This window comes from Phaethon lepturus, unplaced genomic scaffold, assembly GCF_000687285.1.
Source record: "Phaethon lepturus isolate BGI_N335 unplaced genomic scaffold, ASM68728v1 scaffold3558, whole genome shotgun sequence".
Taxonomy (NCBI): Eukaryota; Metazoa; Chordata; class Aves; order Phaethontiformes; family Phaethontidae; genus Phaethon; species Phaethon lepturus.
In genome coordinates this window covers 3,296-21,470 of record NW_010559535.1, presented here as the reverse complement: position 1 = coordinate 21,470, position 18,175 = coordinate 3,296, and the positions used below count along the sequence as shown (strand labels likewise).

Here is an 18,175-nt window from a genome sequence, read left to right as displayed (position 1 = left end):
TTACCTGGTATTTGCCAAAATACTCATTTTAATGAGGAAGCAAACCAACTCAGTTATGCAGCTGAAAAAAAACCCAACATACTCTGCCCTAGCAAATATCACAGCACTGTGATGTGAGCCTTCTCTAATCTAAGCAGGAATCCCATCCTAGACCACTTGTATTAGCATAGCTCCTCTATATAGTAAAACAGAGTGGGTTTTTTTAGTTTTTTTACTATATAGTAAAAAACACATTGCTGTCACACATGGATACGTGATTATTAACAGCTCTTTTTTCTGTCTTATCTATGGTGAAATGTTCAAGCAACAATAACAGAGGAAGAGAAAAGCCTCTAGTGAAGCAGCGTAAGGTAGAAGGGGTCATTGCACAACTGTTCTGTACTGGGCAGGGAAAGAAAGGATGCTTCAGGATGGAGAAGACCTATACAGCACTTTGCAGAAGTTGTGAAGGAGATATTTCCATAGACCTACAAGTAGAGGATAGGTCTTCTAGATGAGAAAATTTCAAAGAAATTGTAACAAACCCAGCCATCACTGATTTATAAACACATTCAGTATTTTAACTGCATTCAGGCTGCAGAACTAAAGTGCTCTCCTAAGTAGAGGAGGTGAATTCTTACTCTATCAGGGCTGCTGTCCCATGCATACTGTATCTGAATTTGATTCAGAACAGTCTTCTCATATTTTCCTTTTTAAAACAAAAACCAAAAACCTCAACTAACCAAAAGCTGACTGTTCAATTCAATGCAATTGTGTGCATTAGAAAGGAAGGACAAGAAATGTCTTACAGGGCTTTAGGCTTGTTCTCACACTTCTCTGTTTCAGCTTTTTCTGGAAATATTCTTATATTTTTATTCTCATGGTTCATGAGTTCTTGTGCAGTTGATTGCCTGCTTTAGATGATTTTTTTTTTTTTTTCAGTGTTTGACCAGCTCTCTGGACATGTCTATTTCTGTAAGGGCGTATTTTCCCTACTTTTCTGTTTCTAGCAGAGCTTAATTTTATTCACTCTAATACCCAGACTCAAGATACCCTGAAGCCGTATGTCAGAATAAGGGCTTCATATCTGTCAAAGATATGTGGGCAGCAGCCACAATGAAATATATATAAACCTATCAGACAACATAAAGCAGAATGCTGAGCAAGCTGTGAGCAGTTTGTAAATCACTATCCAAGCAGTTTTTCCTTGAAGGTGCCTGTCCACAAATATCAGCAGCTGATGTATACGGGGCAACTTCCATTCACAAGGATCTTTTCAGACTTTGCCTTGATGTGCCCAGGCCATCAACGGAACAAATACCACAATTACGGTCACCCCTGCAAGTGTCACATACTAGAAAAGCTTTACAGTCAAGAGGGCAGGGATTAGTCTTCTCCCTTATAAAGTTTCTGAACGCTTTTGAAGACGATTCATAGGGACATCAGTGTTTCACATGTTGTAGGGCAGCATAGATCACTGACAGAAAGCTCAACCTATCTACAGGCCCCATCAATTACAATCTCCTGGCTCAAGTCTTTGTAGGAGCTGGCAGGAACACCAGGTGTCTTCCCTGGGACTCTGCTTCTGTGAGCGAGGGAAGACAATGCACTCAGCGCTTCACCAGGTCCCCAAGCAGCCTGCAAGAAGTCAGACTGGCTGCTCCTGTCACTTGGGCCCATGGCTGCCAACACTCCCTTGCAGGAGCCACCAGACAGCAACAGACAGTACCTTACCATAACCTGTAAGATGCCACAGCTCCCCCTCTTCCTTCTCAGCCACTGCTATCACTGGTTTCTCCTTCTCTTGACATCTTTTCCATTTCTTGCATATTTCCGCTCTTTTTTACTACACAGCATGTGGAGAATGAATATGGATGATAACAAGTAGCTGGTTTTTTTCTAACTCCTCACTAACCTATGTTACTCATTTTGGGAAGGTACATTTTTTTCTTACTTTGAAAAATGCTGTTCTTTCAGATGATCAAGCTACTTTTCATATACGCAAACATTAAAAATACGCACATTTTGAAATGACTCCATATTTCAAATGCAAATCAGAATTGTTTAATTTTAAATATTTTCCCGTTCTTTCAGCTAAAATAATCTCCTGAACTGAGCACAAAGTTGTTGAATGTAGCACAGTCTTGCAAGAAGTTTTGATCAATCTGAATTCATCTCTTTAGTTAAGAACATTCTGAAACAAAAACATCACCAAAATCTAGCAAAACCAGCAGATGAAAGCTGATCTGTTAAGAATGGAAAGAATTTTAAGGTGATGTTTGAAAGCCCTTTTTCCTTTGATCTTAACAACCGTTTAACAGCAATTAATGACATTACATGCTTTTGAATAAAACAAGTTCTTATTATAGGTTCCACACTTTTATCCTTTCAATTAGAAGCTGTATTAAGTGTTAACAATTAAATATTTCCTATGCCTCAAACTGGCCCTCAGAAGCAAATAAACGTTTACATTCATAATATTTCAGAGTTAAAGAAACTGAGAAAAAAACCTGCATAAATACAGTATAAATAAGGAGGAAGTGCTGAGGGCAACGTAAAAATGGCCTTTCTAGTCCACCTGTAGAAGCAAGAGTGACAAGATAAGAAAAAGAAACAGAGAAAGAGAGCCAGAAGTAGCACATTTTATTCAGCAGTACATTAGTGATAGGAGGGAAGTGGAATGTGGCAACCCTTGGTTTTGGCAATACCATGTTCACAAACTAAACCTCAGGACCTCATCCACAGATGTTTCCTCATGTGACGTAGGCAATATACCCAGTCCAGGGCTTATTGCTCTAAAGTACAAGAAATGACCAGGGCCAGGAGAGAAAAGAGAGTTTTAATACAAAGAATACAAAAGCAACATAAACCCTGCTGTTCCTTGTCCAGAAAAGGGTTTTAATGGGAGAACACCACAAAACCAGTATAGGCCCTGCTGTTACAGAGCAGAATACTGCAGCACTCTATTTTCTACCTGTCCTCTCTGTAAGAGTTATATATAAAATAAGTAAGCATTGCTGGCTTTAAGAGTAAAATCTATTTTATAATATAATTACTTCAGGAAATGAAAGGCAGAAGAAGAAAGTGGATATTATTGAATCATATGAAAGATACACAGAAATATTACAAAAGTTAACACACAATTTAATGCCTTGGTGTAACATTTCCTTGCACTGAGACAATCTGCTTTTGAGAGAGCTCATTGCAGAGTCAGGGTCAGATCTTCAATGCTTTCCAAGGCAGCAGGGTTCCCCAGCCAGTGCTGCACTACAGTTAAGAGGATGTGAATGTTTCACTCTTTTATTCCCAGACTCTACTAACCGCGACTCTCTTGACATGATTGAACGGTGCATGTGCCTGGTGTGCCTGGACAACCCAAGCGGGATGGAACTCACTGATACAAACATGGCATTGCAACTGCTACATGGGGGAGGCTACCATAAAAACGGGGCCAATCGTTGGTATGACAAACCTATGCAGGTAAAAACCTTACAGTACTACGATATTACTCGCACATGGCAAAGGACTCCAGTTGCCCTCGTGGTAGGGACCACTTAGAATCAAGTGGGAGAAAGAGGGGAAGGTGGTGTTCAGCATCTGCCAAGGCAGGGTTGGTGTGAGCAGCGTTCCGGGGAAGCAGACCTACTGCCTTGTTGACAGTGGGGGAGCCTTCCCCAACACAGGTATGCTTTCACCCTCCCTAAGTTCCCTTTCCTCTTGAGGAGGTAAGGCAGATACACAGACATACAGGTAGGTAGATATCTGATTTAAAAAACCAAAACAGTACGCATTTAATTACACTCAATCAAATGGAATAAAAATGCTGGACTAGCATCCCAGAACAAAAAAGAAAAGCACAATAGCTTTCTCTGTTTTCTCTTCGCTCACATTTTCCTGACAACCTGGAAATGCTACTGCTTATAATTTAGCATGTGTTTAAGTTAGTATTAAGTTCTCACTTAACAGACTGTTTAATCATTTAATGGCATCCTTGTTGAGACTTTCCTGGAAGTATTGATTTCTCCAGCCTTTTTCCCAATCAGATTTTGATTGTCATATTTGAAAACGTCACAGTGTTATTTTCACATTTTGCAGTAGACACAGGGTGAAGCAATGTATTAATCTCCAACTGTCAACAATGTTGATGCCTCATGAAAAATTGAAAAAAAACCCTGACTGATATATTGCTCATGCAATGCTTGTTGCTCTTGCCATATCTAAGAACAGCAACATGAAAAGAGAAAACACAAAATTAATTACACTTGCACTGACTTACCCCAGTGCAAATACATTTCAGTAGTCACTCCTGATTTATGCCACAGCAAATGACATTATTAGCAGACTCCAGTGCTGTGTTTTTAAAGAACAAACCATTTGTCTTTAGTTCAAATCCTCTGTTATTTGCAGGGCCACTAGTTGAGATGTTTCAAGCAGATGAGAATAAACAAGATCTTCTTTTTGTTTACTATCAGAAGGTAGCAGAAAGCAAATAAATTTGCACAGTATATGGGAGGGCTTCTTCTGTCCAGATGTATTCAGCCCAGAAGTAGTTCAAAGGTGAGGAGAAATTCTTAGGGAAAAAAAATCCCATTTTCTTTCATGCAAACACAGATTATGTAGGAAGCCATTCTCACAACAGGACTTTTTCTTTCTCTCCATATTCTTCTCCAGCCTTGCAGTAAGGCATCCAGGTAAACTTTTTGCATCACACACTTTGTGAAAACCTTATGGGAACCAGGGAGACAGGATGCATACGTGTGATACAAAGGCACAGAGTGAGCTGAATAGGAGAAAACCAGCCAAAGACACTTCAAAAGAAGTGGTGAGAAAAGTCCAGAAAAATGACAGGAAACATGATACAAGTTGCAGTTTTGTCCTAGACATCTGCTTTCGTTTGAGATGCAGGAGTAACCAGCTGCATGGAGGTATCACAGAACTACAGTGCAGCAGGTTAAGTGTCACCAGTTACACCATGTATATGCAATGAAATCAGGAATGAAGACAAGTAAGAGTGAAAGGAAGAAAATACCACCAAAAAAAGGTAAAGAGGAAGCAGGGCAGTAAAACAAGCTATGGGAAAGCTATCAAATAAGGATGAGCTTGCTCATTTGATATGATATGTGTGATAAAATGTCATCCTAAGGGACTTCCCAGATAAAGAAGTTGCACTGCACACAAATGTGGAAGGAGAACCCCGGCCTGTCTTTCTATTGACGGGTTTTCTCTACCGTAAAGCAGATGCTAAATCTGATTTCCAGACTCAATGGGAATTGCTAAAATTTACATTCTTGCAGAACTCAGTCCAAAACAGCAGCATGAAAGAGATCCAGTGCAACACCATTCACAGGACAAGAAAGTCTCCCGCAGTGAGTCTGTAAGTCACCTACTGATCTGTAAGTCAAGGAAGTTCCTGATATGAGCAGTAAGAAAACCACAGAAGAACGACAACATCTTTTGTTAGGTTGCCATCATGGGTAACTTACCCAGAACATGATTTATTCCCCATACATCTTGAACTTGTTCTTTTCCTTGCTTAGTTTGTGGTAGGAAGAGACGGAGTCTGTGGTACCGTGTGTGAACATTCCCCCTTCGATGGCATCGTGCTGGTGCAGTGCACTGAACACTTGCTTAAACACATGTAAGTCTCCTTTCAGTACAGCTCTTGTACGCACACCAGCCTCCAGGAAGCCTCTGCCAGTGGCAAATTCCCCCTGATGCATGGGGCCACTAAGGCCCATACAACTGTTGGAAACCAGTCATTTACTTGCTAAAAACGCAGCGTGTAACAAATAAGTTTTTCCTGTGACCTTAATGACTTTTCTCTCACACATGAACAGGAAAGAAAGCTCCAAGAAATTAGTCCGAGCTGATTCAGTGAGTGAGCTTCCTGCTCCACGGAGGTTAAGATGGAAATGTTCCCCTGAAATTCAGGCACATTTGGCATCATCCGCAGAAAAACTCCAAAGGTAGAACAGATGCCTGATTTTTCTCAGCAATGACTGCAAACTGGGAACTACCCAGTGAGTGAAGGCATGGGTTTCCTCCTGAAGGGCTCTCCATGCCCTCCTGCTCGCTCCTCCTCATCTTCCTAAGCTGGACATACCTAGCATCTCTTTGCAGGATGGCACCTCTATGGTCTGGAGCTTCTTCACTGTATTTGGGAATTGCATTACCATTGTTTTTCTTCCATGTAAATATCAGGAAGTCTCAAGACACTGGAAAAACAGTAGAGTCCTATTTGCATAGGATGAAAACAGTGCAGGTCCTCTGTTGTTGCAGATACACTTTATGGGTTTGACCTGACTAAAGCAGAAGCCAGGGCAATAGGGATATGTGTATGGGACAGTAGAATACAACGGTTTTGAATAAACAATTTGAATTCAGGAATGTAATTTGTTTACATCCATGTTGCTCCCACAAAGGTTAGTTCTTCTGACTGTGTTTCCAAACTGTAAAAGATTTGCATGATCTTTGGGGGTGGGGATGGCAATGAGAGATTTTTTTTTTTTTTCCCCAAATTATTTAATCTCAACACTCAGGCCTGGGATCACTCTGTAGAGAGTTAACACATTGCCTACATGATCAGCTGTAAGTATGTCCAGTGTGACTGCATTAGATGAGACCTCAAAGTGGCCAGAAGCATACATGAGAGTATGAAAACATTCAGGATGCAGAGTAATTCCTTTTTTTTTTTTAAACAGAGGTAGCAGTCCTCTAAATTGAAACTTGCCAGGAGCTTACAGCCTTCATCAGGTTTTAAATTCACCCATTTCTGACACTAGTAAATCTCACAGAAATGTGTCAACAACAAAGGAGGCCCTGGCTTAGGCTTCAGGAGTGGAAATACTAAATCTTGTTTTTATTAAAAAAAAAAAAAAAGAAAAAAAGAAAAACTGTTTTACTCAAATGAACAGAATGACCTGAGTGCCACAGCTCATGTTAAGGCTGCGGATAACAATCCCAGTCTAGAACCTGTATGAATAAAAGTTACTGACTAGTAACAAGCCGCCAAAGGCCAGGACTGTAGAACAGGAGCCCACTCACCTCCAAATGGGTACCGGCAGGAAGTGATCTCTGCATTTTATTTGCAAGTGGAAATGGAACATGAGATTCTTGCATCTCCCCCTGCAGTAACTGTCTCTGCTTGTTTTCCAGGATAGTAAAAAACCTGGACTTTATCGCCTACAAATTTGAGAACTATGGAAAGGAATTTATTAAGAAACAAAAGATTAGCCCGGATGCCTACATTCAAGTAGCACTTCAGCTGGCATTTTACAGGTAAGGTTAATTCAAATCATAGGAACGAGGTAGCACAAAAGGAGATTCACAATTTGTTTTTTATGTAGAGGGTCCATCTTTTCCTCAGCACCCAAACAAATGCCTCCTTGCATAGAAATGAGTGATCTTGCCTAATGACTGTAGTTCAAACTAGATAGAAATTTCCACCTGGTTCTAAGACAGAGTACTCCTTTCTTTCGCTCCCTTTCCATTTCCTTGCTCTACTTTCCCATCCCCATGTCCCACACACACCATTCCCAGACAGTACCCTCCTGACAGATGTCCCTGCACTCAGCATGAAGAAGAGTGTGAGGTGATGTGGCAGAGAGTGGCAGACAACCCTACCACCCACAGCAGCAGAACCAGCTAGACAGTCCCTGGGGCAGAAACACTCCCTTGCCACTGCGGATAGGCTTGGAGGAACCATGGCAGTAACCCATAGCTCACCACATAGACATCCCCTGCACCACAGGCAGAAAAGTATTCACAGGGAAGAATACTATAGCAGCATATCAGATCAGAGTTCCTACACAGGATAGTAACTACTTCTCCTTCCTTCTTCACAGGCATCCCAAGATTTGAGAATATCCTCTAATTTCCATGGTATTATCTAAGTTGGGTATTATCTATGTTGTCAGAACAGCTAACACTCCAGGCTAGAGACTGGTTGCATGGTTCCCTGCATAACAGCCTATTAAACGAATAATTCTTTATCATGTCAAATTAAATCCTGAAGTGGTCTTTACCTAGTCAAAACCAGAGATGCCTAACACATTTTGCATACTCCATTAACATCTGTTAAAAATCCATTTTGCGTATTCCATTAACCAGACTCCAATGAGCTGGTCCAAGATTTTCATCGGGATCCCAGTCATAATATAAATCCACGTATGCAACAAAAACCTTAGGGGACAGTTATATTCCAAGACCCCTGCTTCAACTGGAAGGCACAGTAGGCTTCCTGAAGTGAGGAATAGTAGCTATATACCTGGACCCAAATTAAACAATAATCTTCACACTGTTCTATTTGCTATGTGGGTTTTCATTCCAGCTCACAGCCTCAAACAACACCCTACTCCCCTTTTAGTTTTCTATTTTTCATTCACACACAGAGTGCATTTTTTTCTTATTTTAAATAAAACATATTTCACACCCGTAAGTAAATGATTAATTACACAATTACTTTATGATGCAGTACAAATAAAACATTACTTGAGATCTTTCAGTAAATTTTAGTTTTACTAGTCTTGTTTTTACACAAGTCATTTTTTACTGGCAATGCATAACTAAAATGTATACAGCTGTATGCAGCTCCTCGTATTAGAAAGGAGTGAGCATCCATCTTTTTTAAGTTTCTTATAGAATTCTATCAACATTAAGATGAATACTATGTGAAAAATAAAATTGTGGCTCTAACAATAAAACATACCAAGCCTATATTTCTTTTGGTCTTTATTACTCCTTGTAAATAATTATTCTTTGGGTTTTTTTACTTCATTCTCTCAGACGCCACAGGAGACTTGTCCCTACCTATGAAAGTGCTTCCATACGTCGATTTGATGAGGGCAGAGTCGACAACATTAGGTCTGCTACCTGGGAAGCATTTGCTTTTGTAAAAGCAATGACTGATGACAAGACAGCTCTATCGGTATGTTGGTCTATCTCCCTCTGCCTCCTTTGGCAAAACACTAAGCAAATAATGCATTCATGATCCCCAATCTCTCACTTTTTAACTGCTAACCGAGAACATAAAGGCATAGGGCAGGGTAGCAAGCCTTACAGGATTTTGCTTTTTGTGCAAAGTAACCAAATATAAATACTTCCTTACTTTTACTTAAGCAGCCAGAAGGTTCAGAGGTGCTTAAAAATGAGATTATAAGAAAAAAAAAACCAGCTGATTTTAGACTTCATACTGTCTTCTGATCTATCATCAGATCCAAATTCTGCTCCCTGGAGACATCTAAGCTGAACGTGCAAAGTTCAGGATCCTTATACTGCTACACCCGGGGAACTGCCTAGCAGTTTTATAGGATCCTCAAAAGGACTGAACCTTCATGATGAAAAACCTTCATCAAGCTAATAAAACAACTCTCCAAACTGTCCTGACATCATCCTGCAAAAAGAAAAATTAAATTGCCTTTCTTTGAGACATCACCATCTGTTTGCCAGAAGCATGAGTACTGTACATAGTAGATAGGGATGCAAAGAGGTACAGCTGAGAGAGCTGAGACTATAGCTGCACAAACAGCTTTGTGCACTATCCCTCCTGCCATCCCTGGAGAGCCTCCCTCAACATGTCTCTATGTGCCATTTCCACCCACTGCACTTCGCTGCTGTACAGGGAATTTCCAGGTGGCTGTTGAGATGCAAAACACTGCCACAATATAGATTATTTTGCACAGTCAGACCACTCCAGTGGCAACAGCCCACATAACTGTTCTTTAGAATCTAGCATAGCATTGCTAGAATTATTGCTGAGCTGTAGATTAAGTGTAAATTAATGAAATATTGTAAACCAAGCTCTAATGTCCCAGACAATGAGGAGAATTTGCCCAGAGAAGTGCTCTGTTCCTCCACTGCTTCTTCAGTCTGCTTAAGGTTACCATGCCCAGAATTTAGCTTATCATGAAAAAGACTCAAATAAAGTTCCATGTTAAAATGATAACTGAAAGGAAACTGAAAGTAATTCCCTACACTGAATGGGTAATTCAAGGCAGATTATGACCATACTATCACACATAATAGTGACTACCACACAGTAGACAAGAAGAGGTTGTTTTTATTTGCTATCAGTGTCTTTTCCGACAACATGGTTCTCAATCATATTTCATCAGAAGCTGCTGTCATCTGCGCACACCTTCCCCTCCACGCTTGGGCGCTCAGCATACCCCCAGCCTCAACACACATTGCTGCAGGCTGACCGTACTCCCAGGAGGAGCCAGCCTGCTCCTACCACAGTGTTTTGCCACATCCTTCTTGTTCCCTCCAACAATCTCTTCCTACCTTCCTTATTCCAACACTTACTTAATTCTGGAGCTCTCCCAAAGCTTCAGCATTTCTCACCATTTTACCACCCAAATCTGAGATTGTGCCCACCTTTCACAGCATCCTAAACTCTTCTGCTTCACAGAAGTAAGCAGAAGAGTGCATGTCTAGAGCGAGCTCAGTCTCTGCTCCCAAATCTTTATATTGCATGCCTTGGCAGTACCTGATAGGGAGATAAATAGTTTCATTCCCCCTGAAAAACCTGTAATCATAATGCAAACCAATCCACTGATAGCTTTCCTGGCTTCTTGTCCACAGAGAGACGCAAAGGACATTTAAACTGATCTGTGACTGTTCTTTCCCACAAGCTTTTAGAAATCTTTGGTTTGATGTGAACATTTTTCAGTTCAAAACTATATATATTGTTATCACAGAATCATCACAAATAAAATTCACTTAACACAAACCTATTCCAAGGTGACTTCTTAAGACCTACAGATTGCCTCTGGATGTGAAGGGGTTAATTCTATTTTTTTGGACAAAGAGATACATTGCTTTGTTTAAGTAGCCTTGAACTCCCAAAAATATTCTTTATTAATCCAAATCAGATTAAAAACTATTTCCTATCTGATGCTGATAAAAATGGTCTTCAAACAATGGCTTGAACAGTCACAAAAGATTGATCAAATTGGATTGATTCTCTAGCAGGAAAAATATCTCAGGCATTTGACACTTGCTGTAAAAGAAGCAGCAATTGACATTGCAGAGATTGCTGAATAGCTGTAAATTAATCAGATTTAAAGACTGCATTTGGTAATTTAATCTGTATAAGGGAACTAAGGCCTAGCTCTAGCCCTATGAAAAAATAACAGACTCTTTTACTTTGAAGGTCCCTGATGGTGGCCTTGAATTGCTTCTAAAATTAATTCTTTGTTCAAAAGATCATTCATCCTCCATAGGAGCTGAAGGCTCCCTGTTTGTCTGGAGACCCAGTCATTTCTGGCTGTTTCAGGGTCTCCCAAAGTTGCAGTGTCAGACTTGATGTACAGCAGGGCAGCACTTCTTAGGATCGTTCCCTTAATATAAAAGGCTGCCATTTGACAGGAGTCAAAATTTACTAGCTTGTTATCCGAAATGTAAGGCATCTGTGGAGGGTAGAGCAGCCTTGGAAAATTCTAGATGCCCTTTCACACAGGGGAGTAATTTTTTGAGCAGCTAGTAAACTATCAGTAATGGCTTTCATTAATATCACTGTCATTGTCTAGATAAACCATTCTGGAGAAGATATACTGCCTGTCTGTTTTGAAAACACTGAATTACACTAGACAATTATTTTCCCTACTTCAAACAGAGCAATTCAATTAGTAATAATCTACACCCTCAAAATCCATAGAAGGAATCCATGCAAGAAACTGCAAGTCTTTCCTTGACTTCAAATAACCCACCACCAATAAGGCTGTTCAACCCTTGCACAACAAGGCACCGTTGCTGATTGGGACATTGAATACCTATGGCTTTTCATTTATTAAGAGTACTTATACCTGAGCCAGGAGCAAAGGACATTTGAGGGTACTTGCCCTTTGGCTGCTGGTTAACTGATGGAAGATGCTGTCTCTCAGAGTTTATTCGATAGTACATATATTTTGATTCTCCTAACAGGATTCCGAGAAGATGCAGAGATTTAAGGATGCAATTGCAGCTCAGACTAATTACACTATTCTGGTGAGTAAAACACTGCTTTGTCTGAATAAAGACTAATTAGTTTTCTCAAGAAAAGGACGAAGATACAATCATTAACTATTAAAGCACCAGAAAATATAGGCATCTCTAGGAAAGTAAGAAAGTACCTGCTATGCCACACCTATGAAAATTTCTAGTGGCACAAACACCCTCCAAATAGACATATTCAACTAACCTCACCTTAAAAAATACTTCCTGGAAAGCAAAACAACTAAATTCTGCATTAGACATCAGTGACAAGACCATCACTCTTGGGCATTAGCTCTCTTATTTAGAACTGTCATGGAACATGATACTCTGTATTCAACATATTTATGGGGAATGTGCATCCGTGAAATGTTTATGATTTGCATCTGTGTCATAATTAGAAGTCACAGACACAAATTAGGATTCCACTATTCGGTGCTGTACAAATTAACAATTAAAAATGGCCTCCATCTTAAAGAGCTTGCAATCAAAATTTAATAAGGGGTTTTTTTAATAAGTATTGACAGGTTTGCAAGGAGGAACAGTAGCCAGATGAAATAAGCCTTTATTCTGTGTGCTCTGTGATTAACACAAAATGTTAGCCATGCAGATAGCAAAGAAAAGTGACAAGGACAGCCGACAGCCTTATTAGGAAGAGACATAAGCAAGGCTTAAAAGTAACCAATTTAACTGCTGTGTAACACGCATGAGAAGTAGAACCCCACTGCAAAATCCAGATCTCCCAAATTTACAGGTATTTAGACCAGTAAGCTATAATGCTACAGATAAACTCAAGACAGCTGTAACACAACAGGAACTTTTTTTCTCCCCCAAAACTAACCATTTTTGTATTTCTTATGTTACTTTTCCCTAGAGGAGAGAGGTCCTTATCTGGGACCTGATCCTCAGACGGACTGGTATTTCAAAGTGCAATTTCTAATAAAAGTCACTAACACTGAGGGAATAATTATAGTAAGCTCTCTTTTAAAAACCTGAATGCAGTGTCTAATAAAAGGAAGAGACACCCTCCAGTGAAGAAATCTGTTTAGTATCAAAGTAAAGGTGGTTTCAAAGGTATATTCAGACCACTGGAGAGATGAAGTGTTGCTTTCAGGCAGGATTTGTTCCTAAGACTGTGAAACAAAAGAAGCAAGGAAGAAAAACAGTTTTGTGTTTCATGCATTGTGCTGGGAACTCACATCTTAGAAGCTGAGACTCCACGTCATCTCTAAAGCAGAGGCAAGTCTTACTTCAGGGCAGCTGTCTCACTTGAACCATCTCAGGGTAATCTCACAACAAACACTAGGTCACAACCAATGGAATTTCTGTACATCTCTTAAGGAAAAAAAAAAAAAGATAAAAAAATTCCATAAAATCCCCCCTCCAAGTCATTTCAGTTCCAGAAACTGTTATAAAATTCAGCCTCCAGTGTAGCTCATGGGAAAATATTAAAATCACCACTGGAAAAATAATTTATCTTTAAAAAAGGTCTCCAGCTATTTCTACTCATCAAGATTTCCTTTCTCTCTCAGAATAGCAGAATGTAATTTTTGTGCCTTTAAACTATGGGCAAGACTTACATGGTCTGACTAAATCGTGTGTAACAGGCTGAAATGTAATAGCTCCTAAGAAAAACAAAAAAATCTACTTCATAAAACAAAAAGCAATTTAATGATTTTATTTCCCCTTGTTAGGGCTTACTAGTAGCATTGCTATCTTAAATGTGGAGCTCTAAAATTCAATTTAGCACAGTTTTTTCCTATGCGTTGACTCACAGTTTATTTCGTTAGCCTGTCTCGGCCTCTCTTCAGACATGACATTGATCTATATTGCAAAAATGTCATTGCTAACAGCCTTATAAATCTTGTGTGATAGCAAAATATTTCCTTTGATTATCAAGTCAGTTTCCCTCTATGGGAAAAACAGCATAAGCACTGCCCTGATGTATGCTACATTTTTGCAAGCATCCTTGCTCCGTCTGGACTGATGAACAAATAGCCCCTTTGCCAGTGGGTGCCTATGCCTTAATAAGCCAAACAAGATTACACACTCCTGGCCCCCTGCTTCAGGCTCTTATTAGTGGTTAAAATGATTCTCCTCTTAAGAGGAAAAGCAAACTTGTGCTTTTCTTTTTTTTTTTTAATCTTTTTTTTTTAATTCCCCCCTTACGAGGAAAACCAAGCTTGTGCTCTTTTTTTAAATCCTGCCTTCTCTCAGGTTGCTTGTTTCCCTTGTAACAAGGGGCCTGTGCCACGGGGATATCAGTCTGCCCTCAGTGCAGTACCACACCCCTTGTTCAGCACTGCCTTCCCACATGACTTCAGCCTGTTACCAGGGGTGAGCTACAGCTCAGTCCTCATAATGAATGCTCTCACCAGTGAGAGTAAACTTAGACTGAAGGATTTTAAATGCACATTTCAGTCTGAGGCAAATCCTGCTTGGTTGGAACAGCTCCGTGCTGTTCTTCGGATGCCAAAATTTTGCTTTGGTTTCCTAAAGAAACAAAACTCTGTAACTATTCTGTCTGCCCATGACCCAGTACTGACTTTTGATCCTGTTATCCATCTTCAAACACATTTGCTAGCAGGGCAAAGATCTTACAGCTAATAAATTCCTTAAGTCTGTAACATTAGGTAGCTGGATGGAGCAGAGAGACCCAAGCATAGCAAGCTCATGGCAGAGGCTTACTGCAGGCTCAGCAGCAGCTCCTGTGAGCATGCCCCTGCTGCTCGCATTCAGGCACTGCACATGCTGCCGGTCACCTCACCTGTAACCATGAGACAGGAGAGGAAACTGGGGACATTTGGGAGCAGGGTTTGGGGGAAAGCATGTCTGGTTCTTCACTGGGGATGATGGTGAGCGGAGACACAGGCAAGCAGGATGGCAAGTAGACTGCTCTTGCTCTCCTGCTTGTCAAGGCACATTATTCTCCTTTGTTAAGCCCAGTTTAATTTGATTCTAGACTCATGGTCAATGGACTACGTACCATCCAACTATGCTGTCCTACACTTACTCTTTCCAATTGCCTCGTCAGAGTTAGGGCTAAATTAAGGGCTGCCCTGAGATAATCCAACACTGCAGTATCGCCAGCACAGGGAGACGGGGAGGGCACTGGCATATTTGGGCAGTGAATTAAATTGAGAAGGCATTCGTGTCCCTGACCTCAGTCTTCTGAGTTGATGGGGTGTGCTAGTAGATCTGCGATAGATCACTAGTGGATCTATCTTGTTATTCTGTGATCATTGTTAAATCTGTTGCAGACATCTACCAGATCTTTGGATCTAAATTCTATGGAATGACACATGCTTTACCTGCCAGAGCAAGATGCAGGCAGCAAGGCATGAAAGATTAATTTGTTCCAATTTTTAGGTGTTTTGGAGCCTCTTCTCTTGAAATATAATGCAAGTGACACATAGGAAATTCCAAAACACACTTTGAGATTTCTTGTGTTCCATAAACTCCCCTCAGCAGCTTTGGAAGCCCAGCCCATGATACTCCTCTCTGAGAGATGACAAACACCCAGAACACCAGACAACATCAGCACATAGTACATCTCAAGACCATCTCCTTCCTAATTTTTACATCTTCAGAGCATCATATGAATTTCTAGCTACTGATCATCAAAGTGCATACTCAGAGTAATATCTGAATGTTACAGGCATTACATCACTCAAACCAAGTTCATCAACTCTGACCAGAAAACAAGGCAGTAACAGCTGAGAAAATGTCTCCATACTCAGTTAAATGCTGGTGTCTTATCATGTTGTACACAGGCTATTACTGGAATGGCAATAGACAATCACCTGCTAGGGCTCAGAGAGGTGGCACGGGAACACTTCAAGGAACTGCCAGAGATATTTACAGATGAGACATATTTGACAAGCAATAGATTCATTCTCTCGACCAGCCAGGTGAGTTTCTTCTGTTCACCGGTCTTGCTAAGCAAAGGCTAATTCATTTGTGTTCTGCCAGACCTTGTAGGTCACAGTGAGAATGATGCATTAAAAAAAAAAACGAAGCTGATACTGTCAAGAAGTCTGGAAAATTCTCCAGATTTTTAATCCAGTTTTGGTTCATTCCTGAAAATCAGCACAGTAAATACTGACTGAAGTTAGCAGTTCCCTTGCAACATCCCAAAGCCCTTCCTGGAAATGTACACAAACAAACTCAGTAAAATTTTTATGAGAGCTCAGTGTTTCCTCACTTTCCAAACTACATATCTTCCCATTCCCTTTCTTCTCCTCCTTCCCCTAAGGTGACAGATCTAGTGGGAATTCTTTACGCCAGTGGCAGTACAGCCACAAGCCAGACAGGCTGCCACTCTGAGAAACAAGAGCCATGAGGAAATTTTACTCTTAAAAGTATCTGTGTTTGAAATCTTTGAGAGCCTTCAGCTACTCTGTGTAAGACTGCAACATCTGCAGGCATGCATCCTGGATTTACAGGCATTTTAGACATTTAGAGAATTTTACAGATTTACAGTTATTTGCAGTTACACTAAGATACTCGAAGAGTCAGCATTTCCTACATTTAATATTCGGAATAAGGAAACATCTTTATAGCATACAGCCTATAAATTAAATGTTTCATTGCATATAGTAGCAGTCCTAATGAAAGAAGAAATCTATGTAGGAATTAATTTACTGAAACACTAACCCAACTGCACAGATTGGAACTATGCAAAAGAGACTTATAATATCATGCTATGGCATAAAACCTTAATAAGTAATTTGATCTCCTCATAATGTTTGTAGGCTTTCAGACATGAGTGAATGAAACAAACATACTACTACATAAATTCTCCAAAAAACTATCCATGAGCAAAGAGTGTTTCTGAATAGCTTTATGGCCTTCGGCTGTTGCACAGCAAATTTATCTGACAATTCTATGGCTCTATTAGCAGGACTAATGGCTTGTTCTACACCATTAAAAAGCCAAATGTCATTTGTGAAGGCCCATGTACACAAAGTCTGAAAGATACAGATTTCTAACACATCTTTCATTTTCTGCAGTAGAAAGTGTTTCAGTCCTGTATTATGCCGTGATTTAACTGAGGCATATAGAAATATAACACCTAGATGCATTAATATGTTTTTATACAGCATCACAATTAAAAATTATTAGAAATGGACAATACTACCTTCTATAATTAAATGCGGTCTTCACATTACAAGCTTAACATAACCTTAAGATATTAAAAACCTTGATAAAGTTTTATGTATCATAATTATTTATCATAATTTTATGTATCAGAATTACACACAGCCCTACAAATTCCCTATCTATCTAACAAAGCTTACAACTGTTTAAGATCCAAGCAAAAAAATGCATTACATTCACTTCAAATTATACCAGTTTTCAAACACTAGCAAACAAACAGAGCAAAAAAATTCTGTACTGAGATCAGCTTTTATCTTCCAAGTGCCAGCTCCAGGTCTGGACTTCTGAAGGAGGTGATATTCTACAAGGGGCAGTCACCACATTTCCAGCATTTGTAGCATTTGTTTGTCTTTTCCTCGTTCCTAACCAGCTGATTTCAGGTGCCCTGATTAATCAGAGATTACTCCTTACCTTCTCCCTGCAACCAGGTTCCAACTACTACGGAAATGTTCTGCTGCTATGGGCCTGTGGTGCCCAATGGTTATGGGGCATGTTATAACCCTCAGCCAGAGCATATATTATTCTGCATCTCAAGCTTTAAAGACTGTAAAGAAACCTCCTCAGACATGTTTGCAAAAGCTGTGGAAGAAAGTCTCCTAGAAATGAGAGATCTGTGCAGCAAATGCGACTCTACTATGGCAAAGCCACTTGCTAAACAAGAAGCAGCCACACAGCTGCAGGGTGACCGCAAACTCTAAGAGGCTGTGGGGAATTACTCTCCTGAATTCACCTGATGAAGAAACAATGACATAGTTGTTCAAAGGCAAGATAGTACTAGTAATATATTAGTGTAGAACCAAATGTAATTTGTTTTACATTGTTGCCAACAGTTAAAACCTTGTAAGTACTAAATCTACCATTTCTTGCATGAGAGTCAGCGAAAAAAGTTTGGTCTCACTGGCTGAAATGAAGGAAGAAGTAATACGAGTATGTGTTGCACTACCATTTCTAATCATAATCAACTCAGGCCGTTTTCTCACCTAAAAAATTAAGTTTGTGTATGACATAACTTAAATATTAAGGCATACCAATTAATTAATATCCCCTGCAAGTAGTTCCAAAATAT

At 39.9% G+C, this 18,175-nt stretch overlaps 1 protein-coding gene across 1 annotated transcript in view; it reads left to right on the top strand.

The window, feature by feature from the left end:
• CHAT (choline O-acetyltransferase) overlaps window positions 1-17,807 on the top strand; it is a 30,556-nt gene extending 12,749 nt beyond the window's left edge. The window contains exons 7-14 of the mRNA XM_010293374.1: window positions 3,290-3,459; window positions 5,517-5,617; window positions 5,817-5,945; window positions 7,135-7,257; window positions 8,764-8,905; window positions 11,902-11,964; window positions 15,723-15,860; window positions 17,538-17,807. Of these exons, the coding sequence (XP_010291676.1) occupies window positions 3,290-3,459; window positions 5,517-5,617; window positions 5,817-5,945; window positions 7,135-7,257; window positions 8,764-8,905; window positions 11,902-11,964; window positions 15,723-15,860; window positions 17,538-17,807 (1,136 nt within the window). The remainder of the gene's footprint in view (window positions 1-3,289; window positions 3,460-5,516; window positions 5,618-5,816; window positions 5,946-7,134; window positions 7,258-8,763; window positions 8,906-11,901; window positions 11,965-15,722; window positions 15,861-17,537) is intronic.
• Window positions 17,808-18,175: the final 368 nt, after the last annotated feature.